Source organism: Emydura macquarii, unplaced genomic scaffold (genome assembly GCF_026122565.2).
Source record: "Emydura macquarii macquarii isolate MOO-44397 ecotype Brisbane River unplaced genomic scaffold, CSIRO-AGI_Emac_v2 contig_1451, whole genome shotgun sequence".
Classification (NCBI taxonomy): domain Eukaryota; kingdom Metazoa; phylum Chordata; order Testudines; family Chelidae; genus Emydura; species Emydura macquarii.
The window spans coordinates 11,697,650-11,722,077 of NW_027131588.1; the positions used below are offsets into that span (position 1 = coordinate 11,697,650).

Here is a 24,428-nt window from a genome sequence, read left to right on the forward strand (position 1 = left end):
CACTTAGATTGGTACCAACCACCTAAACCAGAATTCAGCAGCACTTTTGCTCAAAACGTTGATTTTATTGTTAGAGTTAAATCAGGTCATCATCACTACAGGGGGAATGGATTACTAATGGATAAATGATAATTACAAGGGAAAGACAAATGGAAATGTCTCCAATTGACAATCAGCCATCTTTCCCCCCTCATTTATTTATTTTACTATCATTGTAGTACTGTGGCCTCGGGATTTAAATACACCTCTTCTATTGATAACAATGGAAGATGTGTATCTAAATCCCTTAGCTCTGCTTTGAAAATCTCAGCCAAAGAACATGGGTAATATTTTCAAAAGTAGCTAAGTCCCCTTAAAAATCAGTCAATCTGACTTATACTCCAAAGCGTCCATGTCAATTTTCAAAATGAGATGTAGGCGCCTAAGTCACATGGGCACTTTTGAACATTTTACCCTAGATCATTTTTATACTCTTTCTGGTTAAACACATTGATGATTATTCTTACTCAAAGTTATTCCAAATAATGTATAATTATAATAATTATATTTATATTATATAAATATAATAATTGTCAACCACATATTTAAATAAATTAATCTATGGCTCATATTTATTAGGACATTAAAAATTGGTAAAACACTGCCCCCACCCCTCCAAGAGTTGGAATATACTAGTGCTCTAAAATATCTTTTTGATATCAACAGTACAATGGGTTGGTTGTCTTTACGGTTCCAATTCTGAGCCTTTTTTGCATGGTCTTTATAGAAATAAAACAAACGTATTCATAAACAGAACCAATGTTCCCCTGGTCTTCTTCACTCCACAAATAAATAAATAAATTTGATTGCCCGCTCCCGCTCTGGCACATTGTCCCTAAAAATCCCCAGACAATACAATTATTAAAATGGCAGCTAGAATAGCTGAAGTAATCTGTTCATGGAAATTAGTTTTTGTGTTTATATGCTATTTATAAATATATGGCATGAGACTGACAGAGGCTAGAAATTCATTATAATTGGCAGTACTTTGGCCTTTTGGAGGCTATCATGTTTCAAACATTTCTTTAGTAGCATAATCCTTATATTATGCATGGCTAACCCTGGTTTATTGGCATTGGAGAATAGTTCATTCCTATCAGCAGAGCTTTTGTACATTTTAATTCACTCCCTCAAATACTAAGGTGACCATATTTCCCTAGGAGTATACAGAATGCATTACTGTCTTTCTTTTTCCCTCAGTACACATTAACATTTTAACAATGGCTTGGAAATTAAAACCAAAGGGTGACAAAAACAGATCTCTTTTCTCAAAGTATAATTTATCTCCTATATATGTCTGCTATGCCTGGTAGGTTGGACTCTCCTGGGTGAGACCCAGGACTTTGTTACAGTAAACTGGTCCAGTGTGATATCACAGATATAAAAAATATTCCATTTTGTATCAAAACTAGGCACATGCCTTTTATTTATATGAAGAGAAGTTCAACAGAGCAGAACGTTTCTGTCCTAAATTATACCTCTCTGGTCTTCTACATGAAAACAAAATATCTTGTGTTAGCTCATTGGTAACTACAGAGGTCTAATTTTGGGTTTGACTGTAGTTAAAGGGAGGAGTGATATCACACTTGGGTCAGTCTTGGTGGATATCTCAAAGCACAACCTCATTCATATTGCTTTAAAATGTACACAGTATATATGTATATTAAAAAAAGAGAAGTTCAATTTATTTGTGGTGTTGAATCATAAGTTATGATGCAAGGCTTTAACAAATGAGATCTATAGATATAAATTTCACTGCAGAGTATGTTTTAGACAAATGTCTTTTTTTTTATATGTAAATCCTACACTGTAGGTTTTTTTTCCCCTTTCTTTTTCTTTTTTTTGTAGTGGTAGAAAATGTTGAACAACTGTCCATGAACATGAGCCAACAGTTCATTACTGAGATCCCCAGAATGCCAATATTTGCAATGCAAACAATTAGTACCATTTACCAACTCTGTGAAAGGCCCTGACACACATGCCTCAAGGTTAGGAGGCTCTACTGTACAACCCCAAATAGTCTTTCCGTTTCCACATAACCATTTGACACAGTGGCAGCTGCATTCAGCTGCCTCTACCTAGCAATTCCACATGCCAGGCTGGTTTAATTGGTTATAATGCCACAGAAAAAGCACTGCTAGCAATATACCATCAAATCATTTTCATATTGAACCTCCGTGGTCCAGCAACCTCCCCTTCAACTACAGCACCATTGTTTTTGCGGGGGACATACTCAAGGTCAATGCTGGTTTTGTGCTTGCCTTTCCCTCGGCTCCACACAAAAAGAAGTAGGAAACAAAATAAAACCACTCCAAGGAATGTGAAACAGCCCATGGCGGTGGACACCAGTATTGTCTTAAGGTCCAGAGAGAAGGTGTTCACATTGGTTCCATTGGAACTGGTGTCATTGGAGTCTGTCATATACATAGGGGTCCTGTTGGCGTAAAGGAAACGGTCTGAAGCAAATCCTTTTACCGTAAGGGAGGCTGAGTATGTGTCATTCCCAGCTGCGTTACTCGCAATACAAGTGTAGATCCCAGTGTCTTGATCTTGAGCAAATCGGATCTCCAGCATGCCATCACCCAGCACCGTGGCTCTTCCATTTGATTTAGTCGTAATCAGCCTCCGTCGTGGCGTCACCCAGGAGATGGTAGGTTGAGGGTCACCATCGGCATTGCACATCAGCTGCACCGTCTGTCCTTCCTCCACTACCAAGTACTGTAGTTTCTTGTCTCGTATCTTGGGCTTCTTGCAGGTGAAGTAAAAAGAAAGGGCGGTGCTGTGAAAATCTTTGAAAGGCTTCTCTCTGACATTGTCTGGGCCGGCACACATGGGCTCCTGGCTACCAAACTGTAACGTGGGCTGTCTTTGTAATATCCAAAGGAGGCGGCAATCACAAGCTAAGGGGTTGTTGTTAATGCAGAGGATCTCTAGAGTTTTGGGGGAATGGAATACATTCTCTTCTAGTGTTTCTAACAGGTTTTGGGACACATTAAGCACGCGCAAGAACCGGAGCCCTTGGAAAGCATGTGGTTCAATGGTACGTAACTGGGCCCCCACCATATGCAGTTCCTGCAGACGCACCAAGTCTGCAAACATACCTGCCTCAATGGTGCTTATGGGGTTGAAGGAGAGGTTTAGGTGTGTCAGGTAAACCAGGTGTTTAAGAGCAGAATAAGGTATTGCAGACAGGTTGGTGTTGGTGACTGAGAGAGAAGTGAGGTTGAGACCATACAGGCTATTGGCAGGCATCATGTCCAGTAAAGGCCAATAGTTGATCTCCAGGTCTTTTAGGCGAAACAATCTCTTAAAGGCATATGCAGGCAAAAGGTTAATGTTGAGATGTCTCAGATGCAGACTGATGAGGTTGTGAAGGTGGGAAAGGGCTTCTGTTGGTACAGCTGTTAGGTTGCATTTCTCCAGGGTGAGCTGCTCCAGGCTAAGCAGTCCACTGAAGGCCCTGTGGGATATATAAACCAAATCATTGTCCCCGACCTCAAGGGACTTCAGGTTATGCAGATCCTGGAACATGAAGTCCAGCAAAATGACAATCTTGTTTTCACTTATATCAAGCTTTGTCAAGTTTGACAATCCTGTGAATACCCCTAGAGGGACCAGCTTCAGACGGTTTCCTTTCAGTCTCAGGGAGCGCAAGTTGAAAAGATTGTTAAAGGCTCCAGGCTCTACATTGGCAACAATATTGTCGCTGAGATCTATCTCCTCGAGCAGTGGGTAGGATGTGAATTCCTCAGGGTTGACGCTCTTCAGCCGGTTCTTGCTTAGGTCCAGGATTTTTGTCTCGATGGGGATGCCCTCGGGGATGGAGATCAGGCGCCTCCTGTGACAGCTAACAGACTTGTTCTGCGCTGAGCACTCACAGCGGGCTGGGCAGCCTATGGTGGACCCCATGAAAACGAGTAGCACAGCCAGACCTAGGAATGGCTGCCAGCATGATATGGCCGTGTGAAGCATGACTCTACCGATGTTTTCTACTCCTTGGTCACAAGCCTGGAGGAAGAGGGAAGAAAAAGGGGAGAAGTTAAGTTAGTAGCTAATGACTGTGTTTTAACCAGATTTCTGGCATCCATTGCAGAGCAGGCTCATAGCTTTCCAATCAGAACAACAATAAAACCCATAGCAAGTGGAGACAAAAAGAAAACAGATTTTCATTACAAGTCAAGGGACGTGTTTAAGAATCTGTTGATCTGGCATTCTGCCCCCAGATTTCAAATATATCACGCAGCAGCTTTTCCTACTGGATGCAATGACTGGGGTATCTGTTTCCCCCTGTTTGGGTCTCTGCCCGATAGTGCTGCTGCTAAATCAAAGACAAACACACACTCTATGCTATCAGGGCTAGCAATAAAGCTAATCACTCTTGTAAGATGTTTGCAGCATTGGGACCTAGTGATGGGATATTAAAACTTTTGTATTGCCTAACTGTTTCAATATTTTAGCTGTGAACCTTAAGTTTCATTTACTTCATTTTCTATAGGAAAGAGAGCTTCCTGGCAAGAGAAGGACTCATCTTAGCATTTATTGTACACATTATAATTATAGCTATATATAGATAGAGATTATTGATACACACACACTAATATATATATGGTGATGGAACTGGTGCATCTCTGATTAGCACTTCAATTAAGGACAAATCAATTCTTGCTGAAACTTTGCTTTAATTTCACAAAGGGGTTTTATTTATTTCAAGGTCCAATTGCGATGACAACTATTGTAAAGGCCACTATTTACAGAGTGCCTTTTTTCCTTCTTAAATATGTATGTTAACTATGATGGGGAGCGAGGAACAGCAGAAAAAAAAAGATGAATTGTTTTGTTTTAAACAACACACATTCCAGGTAGGGACAATAGATTGTCTGGCAGCCACAGTTTCTATTAGATTTATTTGCTCCCACTTGCAGGTTAAAATTGAGGATTTCTTTTATTAAATTTAATTACTCTCTCCTGAAGCTGCATTTTAAAGGTGCAGCAACCAAAGGGCAGATTCCTTTTATCAGCATGCCTATGCAACAAAGGAACTCCCTAAGTTGATTTCTTATGGGCCCTCCTCCCCCCCAAAAAGTGTTGTTAATTCTCAAGAAAGAGAGTGACTAACAACATTAGCCAGAACTAGACACACTGCAATCAGGGGCAGTGCAAGCTTCCTCTCACACCTCTGTGAGCGCACCTCAGTCTTGACCTGCATGACCTCCCTATTCCACTCCAGTGCTTCACCTAGGCAGAGACTGATAATGTGCGGCAAATTGTGTGGTGGTTTTGTGATGTTGCCTGGGGACTAGGATGAAGGCCATTCTTTGCTACACTACCTATAAAAGTACATTTCATCCTTGTCCTGAAGGACAAACTGCTGAGATTGATTTAGTTTCTCCCGTCAGTAAAAGTCTTGCGAATAAAGATTACTAGTTATGTCCAACTGTGACAAAGGTTTTCCAAGATAAACTTCACTTCATTAGGAACCAAGTTAAGACTGAATTTCTGTAGGCCTCTGTGATTTGGGTCTTTCCACTGAATTCTGATCAAAGAGGCTTTCAGTCACTCTGATCATTACATTTTTAACTCAGTCTGTGAGGTTAGCACTTTCATTCTGATACTTCTGGCGTGCAGGGAATTCATTTCCCATCTTATTCACCTAATGGAGGAAGCATAAAGTAAACAGGTTCAGTGGAAGACAAGCACCCCTGGAGTGCTTATTTTAGTTGGCAAAAGTACGTAATGTTTCTGTGCAGACATCCATGCTACCTGGTAACTAAAACTTCTAAGCAGCATAAACGCTGGGATGAGGAGACTGAAAAGTGATAAAAGAATTTCTTCACCATGCCTAAATGAGGAAAGAGACGTGGTGTTTGTAATAACTTTTGTGTGTGCACACACACACACACACAGAGAGGAAGATTTGTGTGCATTAATATGCATGTGTGCGCGTGTTTGAGATTCAGAGCTGAGGTTTAAGATGGTATAAATTACATGTTAAGAAGTAAGAGAGTAGTGGAGTCCAAAGGAGTAAAACTGAGTTGATTCACACACCTACAGGCCAGAAGAAAATGTGAATAAAAGCTGAGAGGATAGATGGCACACTTTAACTTCTATCTGCCCAGGCATTTCTACCCCATTCATCACATCTTCTCCCTCTTGTTGGTTATTTTTGTGGAGACGCCTCTCCCTTCCAGCTCTGGTGTGCACAAATGACACCATTTTAGGCCTTGCTTTCACGAGGGAAAAAGGTGTGTTCTGACCTCATGTCACCTAACACATGGATAACTAACAGGAGAGAAAATCCTAATGAAGATGAGGCAGTTCGTAATTTCCATATGTTAACTCCTCCCTAGTGTTTACCTCAACCTGTTAACACTGTGAGAACTACAGTTTCTCGTCTTCACTAGGATTTTATGTCGCATTAGGTACTCAGCCAACATGAGGTAAAAATACACCCTTTTCCTTAATTTAAATGCACTTAGTGTTTGTCTTGATGAGAATATAAAGGTGTGTTTTCAGAATGTGTTAGCTAACACCCCTAACTAGATTTCTCCCTAGGGTTCAACTTGATCAGCTAGACGTGTTTGAAGTGTACATTTCTTTGCCTACACTAGACTGGGTGTCACACTGACCACAAAATATTACTATTTATCCATTAACACCAACAGTTTTATTTCTCTTCTCTTTATAATATTATGCCCATTGTTGCAGGATCTGGGTTTTTGCTCAGCACTCTAGTAGATACAACATGAAAAGATTATAGAATCACAGAAATAAAGGGCCTGAATGGACCTTGAGAAGTCATCAAGTCCAGCCCTCTGCACTGAGACAGCACCACGTAAATCTAGATCATAATCTAGTTATAATCTAAGAGAGAGAAATGGGAAATAAACAGTATGAACCACAAGAAGGAGTAACAGAAGGTTGTTTTTTGTAATTACTAGTGGGCATTGCATGAGCGAATCATGGGCAGTCCTGAATGTGTTAAACTGAACTTTCTGTAGCCATTGCTTTATCATCGAATCACCCCACACACACACTGAAGTTTTCTTTAACTGTATGAATTAATATTATGCATTCAAAACGGTTTCATCTGCAAAATGAGTCTGCAGTTGACTATACATTTAATGGTGGCTCATTTCTCTTTACACTTCTATGATGTTTATTTTATTAAAGACTTTGCACTTAATAGGCAAAGGGTTCAGTTTTCAGATATAGCTACATAACAGGGCATCTACATTCCTGAGCGGAATACTCAAATTGGCACTTATTTGTCTGCGTGAGTGCCAATTTAAGCATCCAAATGCCAGATTTGGATCATCCATATTTGAAAATTAGTCTCCCAAGTTTTTCGGATTTGTTTTTTGTTTTTTATTACAGAATGACACATTTCAGGATATTATTCCTCACCAAACAGTAAAAATTAACTAATTACTTCTTTTCATTTTTCTCTCTGACTGTGCCTTTTAAAATCCATTGTAAAGAATCAAGTTATCATTGGTCCATATCCTGTTTCAACATATGACCTTATCCCGGGTTCTGATGACCGATTAACAATTAACGAAGTGTGTTTTAAGTCATTAGTTAATAGTGCTATGTGATCTGACCCCAAACACTTGAGGCCTCTTTTAGCTGCTATTTATTCCAGCCCTTTGAAATGCAAATCACTTGTTCACAATCCTGCAGTTTTGACTCTCCATTCTGATTGGCTGCAAATGTTTGGCCAGAGAGTTTGGCCTGTATTCCGTAAGCCTTTAGGGTGAAAATCAACCCAGTGCAGAAAGCTTGCCCAAAATCCTATGCCCCACTTAACAGACTGCATAAGATTGTTTGGGCCTTGCTTAGACTCTCTGTACTTCAGTGAATTTCACCTTTAAATAGGAGTCTTTTATCCAGCCTCAATGCCTAAGAGCTGCTCTGCTGCTGCTCATACTCTTCTTTGATCTGTCTCTTTTCCTTGTCCTATCTGACTCTACATCACTACACAGTGTCAACATCTACCCAGGGACAGTAAAAGATTAAAGACCAAATTCAGCCATTGGTTAAGCCAATGTATCCAAAGCCATAAGTATTTGGTAGTGTTGAACCCACAGCCAAACAGGCAAATCAGGGATAACTATTACTGGCAGAGCTGGCAGTGCGACCTATAGTTAAGATTGCTTACTGTTGTAAATCCCTGGTTTCAGTTGTTTATAACTTTGCAACTAACCATCTGGGATGAAATTTTCCACGCTGGGTGTCTGCTTCAGGCTGAAAATTTTTGGAAAGTTTTAACTAAAATAGTTCAGCCATTTCCGAGAATAAGAGCAGGGAAAAATATATTGTTTTGCCCAGGTTAAAAAGATTCTGACAACCAGGGCCCAAGCATACTTTTTTCAGGCCCGGTACAAACTTGTAACATGGGCCCCCTCCCACACAAACCACAATCCCTCAACCCATACATACAATCTCATGAACCGTGAACATTTTTTTCCTCCTGGTAATGGGGGTTGCAGGCTGGGCCTCCGGGCCCTGGTAAAGTGTACCCTTTTCCCCTCTCATGTGGGGACCCTGCTGACAACTATTTTGTTGAGAAACTGCAGCACCTCAATGGTTTGGAGCAGGGACTTGAAATTAGGCAGAGGTATGTGATACTGTGATGTCGGAGTGTGCCTTTTGCCATCCCTATAAGGCTCTGCCCAAATCTGAGCACATGATAAACCTCCAAAACATCTCAGTTTGCACATTCTCAGTGGAAAATTGTTGGAGTGTGGCAGCTAAAGTCTCTGAAGATTCTATCTGAGCTGAGCATGTTCCATCTCATGATTGCAAGTAGGGAGCAGGATTTTCCTGCAATTGGTCCTGCCAGCTGTGGGCGGTGAACACTGGTACAGAGACGAGGGGACAGACAGGAAAGTAGAGGTGTAGAGAATGGGGGCGGAGGAGAAGGTAACAGGGAGCCAGAGTGGGGCCAGAAGCTACTCCAAACAGGTGGCAGGAGTAGAGTGGGTTGGGGGCAGGAGCAGATGGGTAATTATGCAATTAAAGATTGTATCATAATGCTTACTCATAAGAGGATTGATATAAGATTGCACAGAACCTAATACTGGCATTTCCTAACTTTGGAACGCTTGACTTTGCAACTACAACATCCTTTTAATGTAGGTTTTTTTCAATGTAATGTATTACATAGTGCACTGGGAAAGGAGATATCTAGCTTTCCTTCCTGCTCTTTCAGACCCTGATTCAGGAAAGCACTTAAGCAAGAGTTTAATTTTGGACACAGAAATCCCATTGCCTGGATGACTTCGGCATCTTCTTGAATGCTATCCTTCATAGGGATGCTTTCTTGAATCAGGGTTTCACTGAAGTAAGAGCAGTGGCACATGGGTACCTTTGGGTCACCATTTTTATTCCTCCCTCCCCCATCTTCCTCCATTATTATTCTTCATTTCTGTATGGAGTTTGTCATCTCCTCCTTTCTTGGCTTCACATACATCAGAGCCTTAGAATCAATGATGCTTTAAATTAAGGAAGTTGACTGTTATTTCCCCTTAGAGCACTTGCTGCCTAAGTAGTAATCAATATACAATCCACTAATTAATACATAAGAAGAATCCATGTGTGCTTCTACAGCACCTTTCTTGCAAGATATCAGGACTTTTTACAAACAATTAATTAAGCTTTACAACATCCTACTGAAGTAGGTGAGTGTTAGGGCTGCATGAATACTGCGCAAAACATTTCTCAAGCAATTCATTCAAATCTGGAAGAAAGCTTTGATTCAGTTACATTCACAATCCTTTGTTCATTCTTCACAAGCATTTCAGCACAAAAAGTCCGGTAGGGTGAATACCCACAAAAAGCCCAATCTCTAATGTTAAAATGTTTACTGGTGACAGTGTTGTGGTAGCACCATAATTTGAATAAGGAGATGGTAGTCATATTATGAATTGGTTAGGGAGGGTAGTTCATGCATAAGGGAAGCATAAGGGAAGGAAGTCCAGAGAAGTTTGTCGGAGAAGTAGACAAATAGGCATTTAAGATTGGTGTGCTGGGTAAATTGGAGAGGGACAGAAAGCAACAAAATCAGAGACGGGATTAGAAGTGTGTGTGTGGGGGGGGGGGGAGTAGAGTCATAAAAGAGCCTCGAAAGTGAAATAAAATTCAAAATTTGCTCTGCGTTGATTATTTAAGCCATTCAATAAAGGGACAGGGACAATATCAAGGAATCTACATATTTAACAAACTATTCCCAGAAACTGTATGTAGGCAAAGAATCATGGGCTAAAAAAATACCGAATATCCAATGTATGTAAGAATTTCACAAGCTGTTCACTGACAATTCAGGAACAGATTAAAAAAAGTGAAATTCATCCAAATTATTCACTTGGCTATGTCATAGTTCAGAGTAATTGCACCTCCCTCCCAGAGTATTCTCCCTCCATGGTCCATCAAAGGCACCCACTCTAGACTCCCAGCTCCTCAGTTGTCACCTCTCTTGGATAGACACCCACGTCTCTCTCCCTCCTTACAACGAGTTTTCCAGTTTGCACAGTTTCCTTGCCAACGCTGTTATTCCCAGTAAGCCAGACTGCCTAAACAGGCCAGCATCTGTGCTTTGCTTTCTCTCCAAAGGCTATAGACAGCATAATGGCCCTCAGTTGTAAATTACCATACAGCTTTTTAAAAGCAAGGTGAAAGCATTACAGAGAAAACATTAAAAATAATAAAAGAACCTACACACATACTAAAAAGCTTACTAGAAGTCACCCCAGCTCCAACCTCAGGCTCTGTTAGGTGTCTAAAACCACAACTGGGTTTTCCCCTGTGGCTACAAGTTCATAACTGTCTCAGAGTAAGAACCAGAACCACTATGACTAGTTCAGTCTTTCCTTTATATAGCATGGGCCTTTGATCTTGGGCTCATGTAACAAGTGATCTGCAAACAACGGCCCACTCCTCAGGGCATAGCTTCAAAAGGCTGGGTTTTTGCATAACCAGAGATGGGGAATTAGATATTCCCCTGGGAAAACCACTTAACACGTTTAGTTCCAAAAGTCCATTCTTGTCTCGCACATTGATCAATACAGTCCCTCGAATCCCCAGGTCTCTCATCGGTCACATCTTCCCCCTCAAAAGGTTCCATGCAATCCCAGTCCACAATACATAAACCATTAATTTAATACAATGGATCCCAAAGATACTTAAACATAATTTAATAAGGTCTCCCAAGGATATGGCAGGAAATTGCCATAGGTGTCACAGACTGTAGTGAGTATTATCTACATTTTACACAGTGGGGAATGGAGGCGCACAGAGGTGAAAAGCTACTTTGAAGTCACAGGAAAAGTCAGTGACAGAGTCAAGAATAGGATCTAAATCTCCTGGCTCAGACAGATAATACTCATAACAGGAGACTAAGATTTTATCAAGCCCCTATTACTAAGCATTGTGCAAAATTAAAGCCCTCCAAAGACTGGAACATTGACAATGATGCTTATAAGTTTTTTCACATTATTTATTTCAGATGATTTATTTTGGGGGAAAGTTTTATTGAAGAGGTCCTGTCTTGACTTGAACACCGCCAGGCTTGATCACAAGACCACACTGACTCCTACACGCCATTACTTTTGCTGCTGACCAGTGTTTCAATTAAAATTACACAGAATAGCTAAGAGTCCTTTCATTTTTCTTTTAGTATACATGTATCAGTTATTTGTACTTTGGGAATCATAGCTACTAGCACCAGGAGACTGAAAATGGGACTGTGTGAGAGTTAAATATTATGTTTCTCTCTCAGAGCTTCACTAATTAACACCATTTGAGTAAATTATCTAAAAAAACCAGACCAGTAGGAGGGCTGAGCATTCTGATTAAAATAAGGGAAGGTTGGCTTTTGTCATCATCAGATCTATGTAAAAAAATAAAAAGTGAAAAATTATTCTCTTCCTCCATCAAAGAGGCGGTCCCTCTTCCAGGACATAATAGGTACAGGAAGCCTTGCATTAATGCAGGCAATAAACAGAGGACTATATTCTCCAGGGAATTTGAATTTTGATATTTGGCATCATCTTAGGGAAGCCAGTAAAGTGGGTGGAACTCCAGGTGAGGTTCTCTTGGTACTTGAGTTGCTAGAGAAGGATGCTGCTGCAATCTGCACCAGCTGCAGATTTTTCAGGGCTAATGCTTTTGAGGTTAATTGAACCACATTGCAATATTCCAGTGGGGCAGTGACAAATGTGTATATAATAGTCTAGGTCATCAGCAACAAGGATGGGTTGCAGATTCCTTTGTGACTGATGGTTTCTTCCAGATGCAGCTATAGAGAGCGCTGGATTTGTTAGGTGTCAAGAAACACCCCCACAAGCTGTGGGCTGTCTACATCCCTTGTGGCTTTGACTGGCAGTGACAGCACTGTTTTGACACTCGTGTCAAAGTGTTTTCCTCTGCCAACCACCGTAGTCTCCATCTTGCTAGGATTTAACACCATCCAGCTCTAACTCATCCAGACACTAGGATAACTGGGGGACAGTAATGCAGTTGTCAGTTGTGAAACACAGTGATGTGCCATTGGAATATGATAGGCAACCGAGAACATTTTTCCTAGCAGCAGTGTGTAAATATTGAATAGACCAGGGAAGAGACTTTGATACTCCACAGAGGATAGTTCTGGTGGTAGATGTCTAAATGTCCATCACTACCCTGTGGACCCTCGAGGAAGGATTTTCAAAACTATTTTCATGCATTGCTCTTGGTCCCTGTCATCTCCTCCTTCACATAGGATAGCTGTATCCCATGATCAATCATCAAATGCAGAGAGGCCTAAATGTATGAGTATGGATGTCTGCCATTTCACCTGGGAAAACAAGAGACTGACCATTTGCATCACAAATGCTGTTTCTATTCCAAATCCCAGCTAAAGGGTCTGTCTGAAGAGAATCTAGGCAATTGGCTGTCAACAGATGTGTTTGCGTCAGTGATCTAGAGTTTTTAGACACTTTTAACCCAAATATGCCTGCAGGAAAATAAATGCACATTAAAAGGGTGTCATTACCTGTGGTGCATGTGGGGACTGGGACCACATGTACCATAAGGTTCATAACCATCACGACTTGTAAACTGCTAAAAACTGAAACCTAAATTCTACTATGGAAGGCAATTCTAGCTCATGGCATTGGAAGTTTAGGCAAATTAAAAACAATAAGGTACTGCTAGTGCTAAGGTAAGAATTTTAACAGCAACACAAGCATATTGGTATTGAACATTTAGCAGAAAGGGAATGAGGAGGTGGATACACCTAGTGAAACTGGTAAAACACATGCACTTGTACAATTGAATTACATGGAGAATAAAAAAACCAGTCAAACAAACAATCCCATCAGTTGTGTGGGCTTTTTTCCCCCATCTGGACAAGCACGTTAGCAGCTGTTCTGTTTGTAACTTGTGCAGAAATCCTGTCAGTCAAAGCAAAGAATATACTCACCGGGGACTCTCTTTCTTTGAATTGTCACATGCAGAGCCTACTGAGTGTGGCATGGGAGAAAGCTGTGAAGCTTCTGTTGGGTGCTGTTTGCATACTGCTGGAGGAATTAGAGGATATGGGAAAACCGACATTGGATCTGTTTGCTGTTCAATACACTAAGGACCAGTACAATACAGTGCATTTGAGTTCTTGTCAGAGTTCCCAAAAGTTCTCTGGTCCCAGAACTATGGGCCATATTCTCTGTTAGTATAACTGTTAAACGGAACAGTGTTAGGACATCAGAGAATTGTGGCCTATATTCCGGGAATGGCAGAAAGGGAGGAAAGAATACATTAGCTCATCAGTCAACACCTAATAGCTTTTGCAGAAAGGGATCAGGTAATCCAAACACAATTAAAGACATGTAATGGCTCAGATGGGAAACAAAGCCATTATTGAGGTGGCTGCTGAAAACCGGTGCCCCCTGCATTAAAAAAAAGTTCACCATAGCATATACACACAGCAGTCGGAAAGTATTGACTGCCATGGGGATTCCTTGTTAGCTAAAGGGCTTCCTAAAATATATTTACATTCAAAACTAGCCTGCAGAGGGCCAAGGCAGGAAATTTATAAACTGACTTGTTGATTGGTGCCCTAAACACACACAGTCAACTTCTATTCTCAATTACAGCAATGTAAAATTGAAGTATCTCCAGGGACTTCAACATTTACTCAAGATATATACTGGTGTACATGACAACATAATTTGGCCCACATTGTACAGTTTTTATATATATATGCACTTTTTTCATTCCAGTGGCATCAGACCTGGTACCCAAGGCACTCTTTGCAGAAGGCAGTCAGCGTACTCTGTGAACGAATGTATGTTTTCTAAATATCATGTGATCATTAACAAATGATAAATGATACGTTCACTTTGGCCAAGGCATGCTCATTTTTCTAGTCATTGACATCAAAACAGTGATTAAAGAGTCATTGCTTCCTTGATTGTGTTTAATTGTCTCTCTTACTACGCTTGTCTTAGTTATGTATGGATTTTTGGGGTAGTTTTAAAAGGTCAATTGAGAACTTCTAAAAATTATTTTTACTGAGTGAGGGTACTCTGGGTTTCTGGATATTGCAGCCGCTTGTTATATAAATATGTATGAGAGTCCTTTACAAAGAGATTGTTCCAAGGTCACCAATGTGCACCTGCATGCCCCCACTAAAGTCAATAGATCCTATGGGTGCTCAGCTCCTGATAACGATGTCCTTACAGCATACTGTAGATGTTGTAACTACTGCACATCCTATCTCCACTGATGTCCATTTTGATCTCATCCCTATAACTCATTGACTCCTTGGAAGCCTAGAGCAGACCCCTCACAAAATGGAGACAATAGTTTTAAGCCTTAACAAGTCAACCCATTACACCTCAACCAAAGAACTCCATTTGAAAGCCTGGAACTGATTCTCAGCTGGTGTAAATTGGCTGTATGTCTGGGGAGAAGCGGGGGGGGGGGGAGGATGAGTATTGCTGGTCGGAAAATAGAAAGGGTTCTCTCTGTGGAAAATTTTAATGTTTTGTTGAGACACTGAAAAAAGTCAAAATTTTCCACAGAAAGGAGGAACTTTCTGCAAAAATTATTTTATTTGAAAACCCCATTTTCTGCCAAAAACTAGACACTCCTCTTGAAAAGAGGGGGCTAAGTCCATTTATTCTATTTGTGTTAACCCTATACCAGAATCCCCACATGTAACCAGGCCCTAAATAAAATTAAAGCTAACACATGCTTCTGTATTGGTGGAGTGCTTTCATATGGCCTAATTAAAAAATAAATAAACGGAGAATATTTAATTCTGCATGGTTACTTCCATCCATAATGATGTCTCAATTTTATTCTCAATTAAAAACTCATTAACATAAAAGAAAATTGTGAAAAAACACTGCTAACTCAGATGAGAATCTATCATTTGGGATCCTAAAAGTTAAGGGGACATCAGCACTAGTAACTTGTCATTCAGAAATAGGGAGCAAGCAGCTTCAGGGGAACAAATATTATAATGCTCTAGTGAGCGTTGATGTAACTATAGCTGGAGAATCTCTGTAATAATTCAGTTTTTCTATTAGCTCCGGAACTGAAATCCCATTTTGGACAAACAATCACCAGAATGTAGGTGACAAATTGGAGATGTGGGCCACTCGTAAAGACCCAAACTTTATTCTGAGGCAAGGAGGGACTCTGAACAAAGCAACAACTGGCAGTGAATAAGGGCTGAATTTATAGATTCCAGGGCCATAAGGGACCACTGCAATCATCTAGTCTGACCTCCTGTGTAACATAGGCCATCGACCCTTCCCCACAATAATTCCTAATTTCTTTTAGAGAAACATCCAATATTGATTTAAAAGTTGGCAGTGATGGAGAATCCATCGTGACCCTTGGTAAATCGCTCCAATGGTTTATTAATCTCACTGTTAAAAAATTACATCTTATTTCCAGTTTGGAGTTGTCTGGCTTTAAAGCTATTGGATCATGTTATGCCTTTCTCTGCTGGATTCAAAAGTTGCTGAGAACTCCAATCACCACATATTTCATTGAGAATGGGAAGTCTTTTACACAAGAGAGGAGGGTTTAAACCACAGGTAAAACTCCACTGAAGCTGCACTCTGAGGCTATCTCTGTAACAATGCCCCATGATGCACCCTACATCATAAGAACTGCAGACCTGGGACATTCCTGAGCAGAGAGACGGCCATATATAGCAAATTGTGTGGTGACTGAGGCAAACCAGGGACTATGATGAGAGTATCCCACCTATTTAAGCCCATGTGTGAGACGGTGAAAGGCTTCTTCGTGAAGCTAGAGCACCTTCTAATTGCTGATAGCATTTCCTCCCCACAACTCTTGAATTCTGAAATATGCAACATAATTTTCTCCACAGCCAATTTTAATACAATATAATTCATCTAGTTTGGAAAATTCACCAAGATCTTAGAGCTTATTATCTGTCCCCAATGACGAATATAATGATCACAGGAACCAATTGTTGTTCATTTGTGTATCTAGGATGATGGTAATTACTTGATAATTGAAATTTCCTTTTCAGGCAGTGTCCCAACTTGATCTAATTATTATGATTTTGCTCACAGTCACTGAAAGGGAGTAAGGCCTAGTACAGTAAATCTGGCATGGGGATTCCAAATGAAAACGCACTTTTCAAAGATATACTTCACTTGTCTTTTGAGGAATGATAAACTAGGAAAAGAATTAACTGACTAGCAGTAATTTAATTCAGCGTGTGCAATATAGGGCGTTTGGGACTTGTCTTTGCTATGCATTTTATGACAAGCAAAATTCCAGTATTCAAGCATAGTGGGTTATGTTCAACACTTGTCCACAGGAACTTCACTAAGCAGAAGCATTAGCCTTATTGGAATGATTATTCCTTAGCTTCTTGTAGGGTGTGAAATTGCCAAACTGGCACCTGCTCATGGCTCAAGGGTAGGTAAATGAAGTGATGAATTAAGAGAGAGACAATAAAACATTGAAGAGGAGAAATTACTCTTTAATGCTAAAGCAGAATTGGTACCTATGCCCCTTTTTACACAGTATAATGAAGCAGTCAATCAGGATTGTGTATCTGAAAAATTCATTCTGTTTTTCCACATAGACAGTATAGTATTCAATATGTCTGAGACTTAAACCCATGTTCTATGTTAATGGGAAACAATAAATCTCTGGACAACACTTCAAACTTCAACACTATGCCCGAGGTGCTCACAAAACCCTCTGTACACAGTCATGAATCATAGTTGATGTATAGTAGCTTACAAAACAAGATCATTCAAAACCATTATACTTGGTCTGTTTCTCACACATGTAACTCAGCCAAACTCAGCTTTTGTGTGTAAAGAACTCAAAAGAATGTATATTCAAAAAGAACAACTGTGCTGTTACGATTCACACACACCCTCCCTCCCCACATTTCTCCTTTGTTAGTGGTCCAGATTTTAATTTGACACCTTTAGACAACTCATAGCTCAGCAAATCCTCCACAAAACAATAATCCCTAGTATTTTGTGCGACAGAAATCCTATACCAGCCTTTTCTCTCCCAGCGATAGTTTTCTTTTTTTTCCCCAAAGCCTTCTGTGTTTTTCTTTCTGATTTCCTGATTTCACTTTGGTGCAAGCATATCACAAATGTGCAGTAAAGCAGCTCAGAGGAAATTTTGCCAGCATTTGAAATGAAAGCAGGGGAGAAAAAATGAAGAGTTTTCTGCTCATTACTGAAGCAGCTGGTATGGGAATAAAAGTCAGAAACAAACACCTGAAGGACTATCAAGATACCCTATCTTACTAATTATTCTACTGCAGTAAGGAAAGAGTCCAGGTGCTGTGCAATATTCAGCAAACTTGCACATTTTTTGGAAAGGAAGAGGAGGAACAAAGAGCTTCTCTTTCTGTCATTCAACATCCCCCACCCCTGCCGAAGATCTCCCCCCGGAGTAATCTGCTGCTCAAAGGAAATCTTGCATAAACCAAACCAGGCTGCTGGAATATTACTTATACTCTTCACTTCTCCAGGAGATCCAGAGCTGTGAGGAGAGCTGCATTTTTCTGCAGAACTGTCTTTATCTCTATTCTGCAGAAAATGATTTGTTGCTTTCCTACTTTCCTGGGGTTACCATGGCTCCCTGGCTATAAACATCAACAAACAACTAAAGGAGCATAAGTTACAAAGAATAATATTGTAGAGAGACCTGTAAACTCTACTCTCTGAAGAAAAGGTCCATAACAAAAAGGCAGCTGGGAAGGCCACGGGAGGTAAATAGTGGTTTAACTCTGGAGGGTTAATATTTTAATACTTTGTTAGTGAAATATCAAAAGCCATCATCCACATTGTTCCCCTGTCACCATGAAGTCTGAATTTACTGCTATCCAATATGTAATTGTCAAGACATTTTCAACCCAGTACACTACCTTAAGAAAAAAAGTTGGTGTCAGAATGTGGGAAAAATGTTTGTGGGTTTCTCCCTCCCCATGAAATCCCCCCACCCCCATGAATATAACCGATTAAAATATAAATAAGCACTGCGTAAGCAGGTCACATTGGCACCCTACTCCTAACAAAGCGGATATCAAAGCAGGCCCAATCCGTTCCTCATGTTTGGCTTTACTGCCAACTCACGAAACAACAAAACCATATGCCTCATCCCAAGGTTGGACATTGCTAGGGCTTTCCCCTGCAGGAACTGTCTCTACCACTAGTTCCTTTTGTCTCTGAGATAATCCAGCCTTTCCTATGCTCCTGTTGGACATGCTTGAACAAACCTACTAACTCAGCAGAAGTACCTCTTTCCATGTAGGGTTCAAGAATCTGATGAGAGGAGGCAGACTTAACAGAAAATCTTTGCATCTAAAGGCCTGGAATCTATCACGTTGTTATGCAGTATGATGGTATGTTAATGATGCAGCATGCTGCATGTCCCAGATTTCAGGCTTCTGTGGAAATAGTGAGCATATCCTATTTGTCATGGGGTCCACTCACTGTTTCTCCTGGTTTCTCTGGTTATTAGCTCTGTCCAGGTCCTTCTGCCACTTCTCAAGCTTCTTGCTGCTTCTCTCTCTCTCACACTCCCTGAGACTCCGGATGCTCTCCCTTTGTGCTTGACTCTCCAGTCAGGTCATTATAGTCCTCCCCTTCCAGGATATCAAAGTCTTCCCGTATAATGGGTCTCTGGCAGTCCTCTCATTCACTGCCCAGATGGTGCCACTTCCCCAGTGGCTGGTAGGACAACACAGGCCTGTCCTCTATTCCAGATTCCGGCTCAAGGACCCTTTAATCAGCAGCCAAGGTCTGTACCGCCTTAAATCCTACAATCCTTTCCCTGAGTCTTTTCCTACACTCTCTTCCCTAAGTTTCCTTCTTTCCCCCCTCTAATGTCCAGAGAGTGGCTGCAGGCTCCTTTACTGCAGTTCCTTCCTGCTGACAGCTTCCTAGCTTTACACTAGCCCAGCCAGTTTCTTCTCAATTGGATTCTATCATCCTTCAGGGGATTTCCTAGGTCACCTAATTCCACTCAGTTGGGGCCTATCTGGCTGATTGGCCCCTTCTCAGCCTGACTAACTCTTTCTAAGCTTGCGTGGGGTGAACTCCCCACCACACTACTCCTCTGTTAGGATTTCAGCCTTTCACCTCGCTGGCTTTTACCTTGCTGTTCGTTGAAAACAAGGTGGCAATGGGTCCGCTCAACTGCAGATCCTCCAAGGAGCTCCAAGAACCAGCACCTGCCCCAAACACTAGCACGCTGGACCCTCTGCTTCAAAGAATGGGCTTGGAGACTTGGGTGCTTTGACTGAAAAACGGTGATGTGCAGATTACTTCTACATTAAGCTCACTGATCTCAGAATAAATTCATTGCCAACAACAAGGACTCTAAGTTCCCGTCGCTTTCAGGATGAATTTCCCGAAGCTCTGATGTTGCTTTGACGCAATAGCCTGAATCAGAGCCACTTGAGGCAGTGCTTGAGGCCAAGTGGGCATATTTTCAAGTGACAAGTCTTACTGCTAAACGTAATTTTTGAAGGCTGCAGCAAGCACTGAGGCCCACTGCTGTGTCTTGTTTCTCTGTATAAAATACCACCTCTTCATCCCAACCAGTGACAGTATGTTCCAGAACCAGAAACCAAATTATTCTCCTCTTTTCAGTGTATAAATAAAAAAGTTCTTTTCCATTTCCATGGTGAGAGGATAGCCACACAGTCCCCGACTCAGCAAAGCATTTGATAGAGGTGACTAATCCCACTGAACTCAATGAGAAGATTCACATACTTAAAGTTAGGCTTGTGCTTAAGTACCTTGCTGAATAGGTGACATGGTCCCTTTTGAGGGTTTATCTATCTTTGGTATTTCTTAGAGCTGGTCAGGAATTTTTTGACAAAATGTTTTTTCATGGGAAAAGGTCGATTTGTCAAAATGGAAACATTTGATGGGAAAGGGTTGGTTTTGCTGATTGTTTTGACTTGAAAAGGTTTTAGGAAAAAAGTTTTCAAATTGTCAGAATGTTTTGTTTTGACATTTTTGAAATTTTGAAGGGACTTTTCACTTAGAAGTTAAATGAACTGTCGTAAATAAAATAATTAAAAAATGTGTGAAGTCTCAGCAGGAAACTCCTCCTTAGAGAGCAGAGGTATGCGGTGGTCAAAAAAGAGTGCCTGGCAGTTAAATGGGCTATGGAAACCCTCAGATACTATCTACTAGGGAGGAGATTCACCCTGGTGACAGACCACGCCCCGCTCCAGTGGATGCACACCAACAAGGAGAAGAACACAAGAGTGACCCGATGGTTCCTCTCTCTACAGCCTTTCCACTTCCGGGTACAGCATAGGGTCAGAAGCCAACAAGGCAACGCTGACGTCCTGTCACGTCAGCACTGCCTCATGTCCCAAGTAGCCCAACCCTGTGATGTTGAGTGTGGGGGCGGGTGGGGAGATTTGTGATATAGCAAGGGCAGAGGGCAGTAGGAGAGTGCTGGAAGGGAGGTATGTAAGCCCCAGAATGCTCAGGGCTCTGTTCCCTGCAGACTAGCTAGAAGTCATGAGGGGTCAATTAGGAGCAGCTGAGGCCAATTAAGGCTCAGCCAGATGGTTGATAAAAATCCTTTGCTCCAGACAGACAGGGCATGAGCTGGAGGAGTAGGAGTGCCGTGCTGTGAGAAGGAGTGCAGAGTTGTGTGGAGGAGCAGGAAGGGAGCGCAGAGTGTGTGGAGGAGCAGAAAGGAGTGCTGAGGAAGGTACCGGGTTCAAGAAGCTAGAAGGACAGAGGGGGGAAATTAGCCCAGGGGAAAAGACTGCAGCTGTGAGTACGGTGCCAGCAGCACATAGCTGCTACTCATAGGGCCCCTGGGCTGGGACCCGGAGGAACAGGTGGGCCCGGGTCCATACCCCCTCCCTGGGGAGATGGGGTAACTGGTGATGCCCTGGTCCACTAAGAGAGGCAAAAGCGCAAGACCCATCAGGGTTAAGCTGCCTGTTTGCCACACTGTATTCAGAGGAAACCAGCAGACAGGAACACAGAGATGTAAACACACCGACAGACCTTAATGAAAACTTCCATTTAACAGAACAAATCACTAAACTAGGGAATAAGGGTAGACTGCCTCATTCCTGGCTAAACCTCGGGGATTATTCTGCCCCATAAACGTGGGTTTGCCCTAGCTAAAGATCCAACTGTTGAGGAGGCCTTCTCTCTGTAGGTGGATAATGGCGGACTTCTGGTGTTCTTGCACCGGAAGGTGTTATTGGTGCGGGTCTAACAATGGACTCAAGACTCGTAGCTCGAACAGGTGAGGGATGCTGCAGAGATGAATGGAGGAGGGGAGTCAGGAACAGGTGACTCTTGACTCGAGGATATCTCACCTGCAATGGTAAGGTCAGGCAGTTCAACTGGAGATGTGTCCTTGGGACTTGTATGACCTAGCGACAACTGATCTACATACCACCGCCAGGTGAAATCATTTGCAATCTGGACAATGTAGGAAACAGGTCCTGTCTGGGTGATGACTGTAGCAGGGACCCATTTAGCTCCAGAAGCATAGTTTCGAGCTAGAACAGGCTGTCCAGGACTAAAGGTTCAGTCTTTTGCTCTGTGTGCACGTCTGATGACTTGGTTTTGCTGTTGATGTTGCACAACTTGTCGTGCTTTGGAGGATTTCAGCAGGTCTAAGAAGTGTGCAGCTGTTGTCCCATCATTAGAAAGGCCGGAGACGCTTTGGCTGTAGCATGAGGTGTGTTTCTGTAGGATAGTAGAAAGGTGTCCCAACACTTTTGATTGGACAAAATGTCCCCATGCAGATTTTAAAGCTTGCTTCATTGTCTGCACAAACCTTTCTGCTAATCTATTGGTGGATGGATGATATGGTGCTGAAGTGATGTGATATATCCCATTTCCTTTCATAAAATTTTCAAACTCCTGAGAGACAAACTGGGGTCCGTTGTCGCTCACATGTTATTCTGGCAGACCAAAACGTCTAAGGATTTCATGCAGTCTCTGGATACTACTTTCAGCAGTGGTGGACAGCATTACAGAGACTTCTGGCCATTTGAAGTGGGCATTGACAGCAACCAGGAATATACTTCCTTCAAATGGGTCAGCAAAATCAACGTGAATATGTTGCCATGGATTTTCAGGCCAGTCCCATGGGTGTAGGGTCGCCAACAGAGGTGTGTTTCTCACACTCTGATGTGAAGTACAAGCTCTTGCCTCTCCTTCAGTGGTACTGTCCAGGCCAGCCACCAAAAGAAGCTTTGTGCAATTTCTTTCATGGGCACTATTTCACAGTGACTTCAATACAGTTGTTCTAACATCTGCGATCTCAGTAGTGATGGAATAATGATGCGCATCCTGCACAACAAGCAACCAAAATGAATTGATAACGCCATCCTCCTGGACATGTAGGGATGAAGGTTGGGTGAGACCTGTGAGTCCCATAAGACGTTCCATGCATCACTAGGTCTATAACTTGGGACAGTACTGGATCAATGTGAGTTGCCCTCCTTACTTGAGTAGCAGTGATGGGTGTGTCCTCTACCTGTTCAAAGTAGAAGATTTCTTTCTGGTTGATATCTTGATGTTTAATGGATAAAGGCAGTCTTGAGAGATCATCTGTGTTGCAGTACAGAGTGGATCTCCGATATTTGAACTCGTGTGTGCGAAAAGCAACAATGCCCATCATTGCATACGATCATAGCAGGCAATGGTGGAATTGCTGTGCGTAGTCTAAAAATGGATGTTAGAGGGCGATTGTCAGTGAGAAGTGTGAACTTCCATCCAAACAGGTGAAATTTTCGAATTCCAAAAACGATTCACAGTGCTTCACATTCGATTAGGGCATAGTTAGTTTCTGCTTTGCTTAATGTGTGTGATGCAAAAGCAATGGGTCTCCCCTCTCCAGAAGGCATAATGTGTAACACAACCGCTCCCACGCCATAAGGGGAGGCACCACAGGCCAACTGTAGAGGTAAGGACAGATCAAAATGTGTCAAAACTTCTGAATTTAGCAATGCATTTTTAGCCTTGTTAAATGCAACATCACAGGCTTCAGTCCACTTCTAGACCTTCTTCTGGCAAAGGAGTTCACATAGTGGTTTTAGTAGTGTTGCTAACTGTGGAATAAACTTTCCATAATAGTTCAATAGCCCTAAAAAAGAGCAAAGTTAGCTAACGTTTTGAGGAGGTGGAGCTTCCACAATAGCCTTGACTTTTGCAGGAGCCTTATGAAGGCCAGTAGCATCTATGATATGTCCCAAATATTCAATAGAGGGCTGGAAGAAGTCACATTGGTCTTTGTGGACTCATAGGTTGTAGTCTTCCGGTCTTTGCAAGGTAGCATCCAAGTTTTTACGATGATCCTCCTCATTCTTGCCAATGACCAGGATGTCATCAAGATAGCACTGGACTCCTGGCAAGTCACTCAAGATCTGGTCCATAGCCCTGTGGAACAAAGCTGGAGCAGACGTTATTCCGAAGGGCAAGCAATAGTATCGGTACAGCCCCTTATGTGTCATGATAGTGAACAGCTCTTGGGACTTCTCATCGACGTGCATCTGTAAATACGCCTGACTCGGCTCAATCTTACTGAACTTTTGTCCACCAGCCAAGCCAGTGAAGAGGTCATTGATGCGGGGAAGAGGGTATTGCTCTGCACACAACACCAGGTTAACAGTGACCTTAAAATCCCCATAAATCTGAATGGAGCCATCTTTCTTCAATAATGGAATGACTGGTATTGCCCATTGGCTGTGGGTAACTGGTACTAAGACTCCATTTTTGACCAGGTGCTTCAGGTCTGCTTCAACTTTTGCTCTGATGGTATATGGCACAGTTCTGGCTGTAAGACATTTTGGTTGTCTGTCAGGCTTAATGTTCAATTTCATAGTGATTCCT

At 41.8% G+C, this 24,428-nt stretch overlaps 1 protein-coding gene across 9 annotated transcripts in view; it reads right to left on the minus strand.

Annotated features, from left to right (window-relative positions):
• Positions 1-1,720: 1,720 nt before the first annotated feature.
• The window catches only part of LINGO2 (leucine rich repeat and Ig domain containing 2), an 805,515-nt gene continuing 782,807 nt past the window's right edge, over positions 1,721-24,428 (minus strand). For all 9 annotated transcript variants that reach the window (XM_067553189.1, XM_067553185.1, XM_067553184.1 and 6 more), the window contains one exon: positions 1,721-4,047. In XM_067553189.1, the coding sequence (XP_067409290.1) occupies positions 2,191-4,011 (1,821 nt within the window). In that variant the 5' untranslated portion in view covers positions 4,012-4,047 and the 3' untranslated portion in view covers positions 1,721-2,190. The remainder of the gene's footprint in view (positions 4,048-24,428) is intronic.